General features: G+C 51.0%; 1 protein-coding gene across 1 annotated transcript; it reads right to left on the minus strand.

The window, feature by feature from the left end:
* Positions 1-908: 908 nt before the first annotated feature.
* fbxo28 (F-box protein 28) lies at positions 909-5,829 on the minus strand. The gene is made up of 5 exons (XM_034552725.1): positions 5,636-5,829; positions 3,871-3,980; positions 3,190-3,328; positions 2,087-2,282; positions 909-2,000 (listed from the first exon to the last, which is right to left on the minus strand). The coding sequence occupies exons 1-5, from the start codon at positions 5,822-5,824 to the stop codon at positions 1,486-1,488; spliced, it is 1,149 nt and encodes a 382-aa protein (XP_034408616.1). The 5' UTR covers positions 5,825-5,829; the 3' UTR covers positions 909-1,485.

A 5,829-nucleotide genomic window follows, 5' to 3' on the forward strand; every position in this document is an offset into this window, starting at 1 on the left:
TTTAACACATGAAGCATAGACTTCTATACAACCAGAGGAGTCGCCCCCTGGTGGTCAGGAGAGAGAATGCAGCTTTAACACATGAAGCATAGACTTCTATACAACCAGAGGAGTCGCCCCCTGGTGGTCAGGAGAGAGAATGCAGCTTTAACACATGAAGCATAGACTTCTATACAACCAGAGGAGTCGCCCCCTGGTGGTCAGGAGAGAGAATGCAGCTTTAACACATGAAGCATAGACTTCTATACAACCAGAGGAGTCACCCCCTGGTGGTCAGTAGAGAGAATGCAGCTTTAACACATGAAACATAGACTTCTATACAACCAGAGGAGTCGCCCCCTGGTGGTCAGGAGAGAGAATGCAGCTTTAACACATGAAGCATAGACTTCTATACAACCAGAGGAGTCGCCCCCTGGTGGTCAAGAGAGAGAATGCAGCTTCAACACATGAAGCATAGACTTCTATACAACCAGAGGAGTCGCCCCCTGGTGGTCAGGAGAGAGAATGCAGCTTTAACACATGAAGCATAGACTTCTATACAACCAGAGGAGTCGCCCCCTGGTGGTCAGGAGAGAGAATGCAGCTTTAACACATGAAGCATAGTCTTCTATACAACCAGAGGAGTCGCCCCCTGGTGGTCAGGAGAGAGACTGCAGCTTTAACACATGAAGCATAGACTTCTATACAACCAGAGGAGTCGCCCCCTGGTGGTCAAGAGAGAGAATGCAGCTTCAACACATGAAGCATAGACTTCTATACAACCAGAGGAGCACTGGTATGAACAGCTGGCGCCGGCGCTCCCTGGAAACACGGGACCGACGCCACCTGAACTCTTCCTTCTTCCAGACCCCCCCCATCCCCCGGGTCAGCCGACTCAAGGACCTTATCAAGGAATATGACTCCCGGCGTACTTTTCAGATGACTTTTATTGCACTTAGCCAGAGAAAGAAGAAATGAAATGAACGCTCGTGGAGTTCCTGCCCATGTGAAAATGGAAAGGAGATCACTAATTTCCCATAACATGCAACTTCAGTTTGGTTTATTATGAGGTTCGAACTCGAGTTGAGGACCGTCATGATTCACTGTGACAATTCATATAATTGTGTACGTTTCTGAAATTAAAATATCGTGGCAGATCTTTTTGTTCTTCCTTTTCCCAGAAACAGGGATTACATTAATAACACGTACAACTTGACAGCTGTTGACCAATTTTACCAACCACCTGAATTTTGGTGGAGACATACCAAAAGTTTCTGGAAGCATCGAAGCCTCCGAGAAAAGCTTCTACGTTAAAGCAATACAGTCATTGTATGCAAGCTTCAATAAATAGTCTCGCACGGGGCGGCCACCTGCCTATATTCTGATTTGGGGGGGGGGGGGGGGGGGGAAGAAGAGAGATACTCCCGACTCTTGGTGTGTGGGGGGGTGTGATCAGTCGGACTTGGAAACCAAACAGAAAGCTTTAACTAAATGACACACTGAGTCTTATTTCTTGCTGCGCAGCCGTTTGGACTGTCGTGGAAGGTCTGAGCGCTTTCTGGTGCGTTTGAGTGACAGCGAGCCCTCGCCCTCCGGCTCTCTGGATAGAGAGGCCGTGGCCACGCCGCCGCTTGCCGACACGGCGCCGGACGCGCCGGTGGCCACGGTGGAAGACACGGTGGCGCCGCTGGACGTGGCGGGGGCGGCCGCGCCGGGCCGGGGCCCTCCCATGGCGGCGGCGCTACTGTCCATCAGCTCGCGGAGCTTGTGCTCCAGCTCGGCGAGGCGGGCGTTCTGCTCGCCGATCACCTGGGTCTGTTCCAGCAGCTTCTGCTCCTGGTCCTGCAGCTGCTTCTGCTGCTCCAGCTGCTTCACCCGGATCTCCTGCATCTCCCTCCGCAGCACCGTCATCGACGCCCCGTTCATCTTCACCTGCTGCTGCACCTTGGTCATCTCGGACCGCGACGGCGTGTTCTTGGCCAGCAGGGACATGGTGGTCAGGGAGGTAGATGGGCCTGCCACTGAGGGAACAGGGCAGAGGTTCAGAGGGCGTCGGGAACGTACGGCGACACACAAAGAAGAACGCTGAGATCCTGCTGTGCGTTACCTGGTGTAGAGCCAATGAGGCGGTGGGACAGGTCGGCCCCCGGCAGCTTCTTCTTCAGGATGGGGACAATCTTCTCATCGAAGTACTCCATGGCCATGGAGGAGATATCCCTCAACTCCTGCAAGACCTCGTGAGCTCGCTGGGGGGCTCGGGTGGAGTTCACATAGCGCAGCACGCGGTAGATCTCATCGATCACCTGACAAGACACACAACATCGCAAATAAGAGGGGAAAACAGAACGCACAACAGGTGAGGCTGAAAGAAGACCGACAACACTGAGGGCTTTTGTTCCCCTGGTGGCCAGGTCTGAGAATGCTGCAGGAGTCCGATTGGTCCGGTTTGTAAGGTCCTGCAGCATCTAACGGCTGAAACGTGCCAAGCAGCGCTACGGAGGACGGCCTGATCTAGAGTCAGGGTTTGGTTTGTCTGTTACACACCGATATCATATTCTAGTTATTCTAGATCCATCTAAATGCTACTCACTGGACCTCTACAGTCTCCACGCAGACAGCAGAGACACCACCGTATACCAGAGGAGCTGAGAGAATATTGAGTAGAGGAGAACTGTTGGTTGTTGACTGGTAGTCAGTGGTGCTCTACAGCCATACGTGCTCTCAGGTTTAACCTCTGACCCCTCCAATACACTGCCAGGTGTAGAGTTGACCCACAAACATGACCCCTGCCTTGTTTGTTTCACTTCTTAGAGCGTCCCTTTGCAGGCTCCTCTTGTCACCAATATCACAGAAGCTCAGGAGATGGGTACCAAAGATGATGTGGGCGGTTTGAATCACCCTCACTAACCTCCTGTTGTGTAGTCAATAATCAACAATCCTGTTAACTGTGGAGCATATGCGCTTCAGACCAGCTGGTTATGAAAGAAGCATGAAGGACACGTTCAAGTTGAGAGGATGTTAGCTGAAACTAGGTTTTTACTATTAAGGAAAAGTGGTCGATATATCTTTAGAATGCGTCTTCTACGCTGGACCCAAACCTCCACTGGGAGTAATCTACGAAGCAGGACATGAACGTGAGCTTCCTGCTGAGGAAAAGAAGCTTTCTCCGGAGGCCTTGCACCCTCCGTCTGTACTACTCATGCTGCTAACCTTTCCGGGGATGAAGCAGCAGAGGTTGGAGTCGACGTATTTCATGAAGGTCATGTTGAGCAGAGAGAGGCGCGTCTCCACGGCAGCCAGGATGTCGGCGTGGCGGGCCAGCGAGTGGTTTCTCCTCTCCGACTCTCGCCTGCAGACAAATTCATGACAAGCGCAGCGGTCAGGAGGCGGGCCCTGGTGCCACAATGCAATGCGCATCAGCAAAAAGAGGGAATAACGCACACGTCAGAATTAAGAGGGTTCAGTAGTAGTCGACTGCTTTCATACTTTTTATGTAACCAAATGTTGAGATGCCTTGTGAGACAATTACAAATGGATATATACCGTTAATACCAATACTGGACCGGTTGCCAAAGCAGTTATTCCCTTTAGTCACTTACACACAAACACTGGGTCTAGGTGGAAAGGCCTATCCGGCAATCAGCTGGTATAAAATAAAAATCACATTTTTGTATAATTTAGTCATGCGGGATTTAAATATTCATTAGAGCTTTGACTTGGGTTAAGTGTTACTGGATTCAGAAAGCTCCTGGGCAGCAGCAGTCTCCTATTGAATTATTAAAAAATTAACATGAGGTTGATGTTTAATCCGGTGCAAATGCGTGATGCCAATGTTACTGCACATGTTGTGGCTTCACCTCACCACAGAGCTGGCACTGGGGCGATACTGACCTGGGCAGCTGGGCTTTGACTTGCCTCTGGCACAGACTGTGGTACCGCTCCACCTTCAGGAAGCCCTGATTCAGGACACGCTGGCAGATCACGTCCATACGCTTACTCACCTGGAGAAGACAACAGAAAACAGGTGAACAACAAGAGTATGTCCATATATATGACAACGATGCACTATGACAAATATCAGGCACAAACAAGCTACGTCACACATGGTGCCAGCTGGCGGGCAAAGACTAGCAGAAAGTGTGTAAACTGTGTACTTTGCTTGAAGCTACTGTCTGTTGGTTAACTCAAATATATTCCCTCCAGTAAAACTCAAAACTTAAGTGAAAGCATGTATTACTACGGATCAGTGCAGTGACTGGTGGGTTGTGATGTTGCTTCCTGATGCAAATTATCTGTACATGTGATGAAAATGCGCTGCAGAATGTTTGTAAAAAGATACAAAAATGTAATTGAACTTGGCATCGTCAAGGCACCCTCAGCATGTGTTATGGTTTCAGAATGATGAAGACAGTTGGGGAAACATTAAATACCAAATTGGATCATCATTTCACGTTTTTTCCCAAATTATGTGCATAGCAGTTTCCGCTACCATTATATTAGGGGGGGCACCCTAATGATAAATAAACTGTCTTCAAAATATGAGAAGTTTGGCGTCTCGTACCCAACAGTGAGCCTGCTGGCTGCCACTGCCCCGACAGTCGCGTCAGCAGGGTAAACTGTGAGAGGGACTCGGGGTAACACACACTTTTCACAATGGGATTTGCTGCTTTAAGCCATCACTATTTTAAGCCCCATCACTTTTAAAGCATCCGCAACAGGCTGCAAGGAGACCATCTGGCCGCCTGCTTGCAGGTCTCAATAAATGGGCCAGACGTTTCTGACTTTGCATATCGAGAGGCTCTGGAAATGTTCTTCCAAAAAAACCTGGAAAATTACACTGCAGTGACAAAACATGCACACTGTGTGGATGTCATTAAAAGAAACCAATGAACAGAATGTACCATATTTGAATGTGGAGGATAGCCCATAAGTCTCTGGTAGAAACCTGTCAATCACATTGGAGCCCCGCCCTAAAGCATACCCTGCTTTATGGTCCATTTGACTCTAAATGGACCATCATTTACCAAATGAACAGTCTTGTTGTCAATACTTCTAAACAGAGCCGCCTCCCCCTGGTGGTCAGAGGAGAGAATGCAGCTGTAAGACACCTCTGCAGAACCGAAGGTTGACGCCTGTAAACAAACCGTTTCAACAACACTTAATGGTGTCGGTAAAACCTGCAAAACACCAGGCACACACACGCGCACACACACACGCGCACAACGTGGGGCAGGGGGGGTGGGCCCCGGGCCCCGTCTTTGCCCAGGGGCCCGTTTGCTCTTGATCCGCCCATGCAACACAGACTGAGGCTGAACGCGTTGCACGTCAATAACTCGAAATAAAAAAGGAACACAACCGTCGAGGTGACCTTGAGGACCCGAAGCCCTGACGGCTCTCCCTGCAGGCGGCGGCCGGTCCACAGCGAACCTCACGAACGACCTCCTCGGGAAGGAACCGCACGAGACCCCCCCTCCAGCGGACTAAACCAGTCCGCTTCATGCCGTCTCTCATCAACAATTCAACATGCGTGTGTCGGCGGCGGGCCAACGGGGCGACGGCCGCCGCGCGGTCACACCGGCTTTAAATACCGACGCGGTGCCCGTGACGGCATGAAGATGAGTGCATGTGGCTAGCGTTAGCTTCGCCGCGTCCTTACCGAGCGCAGCAGGCTGATCTCGTCGTACGACAGGAAGTTGAGGACGGCCTCGATGGCCACGATGGGCAGACCCAGCAGCGGGTTGTTCTGGTGCGGCTGGTCCGGCGGAGGGCTGCACTGTCTCGGCGACATCGCGTCCGAGTCCAAGGACCCGACACATCCATCGACTCTCTCTACGACGGCCGCCATCTTGC

This window comes from Cyclopterus lumpus, chromosome 15 (genome assembly GCF_009769545.1).
Source record: "Cyclopterus lumpus isolate fCycLum1 chromosome 15, fCycLum1.pri, whole genome shotgun sequence".
In the NCBI taxonomy this organism is placed as follows: domain Eukaryota; kingdom Metazoa; phylum Chordata; class Actinopteri; order Perciformes; family Cyclopteridae; genus Cyclopterus; species Cyclopterus lumpus.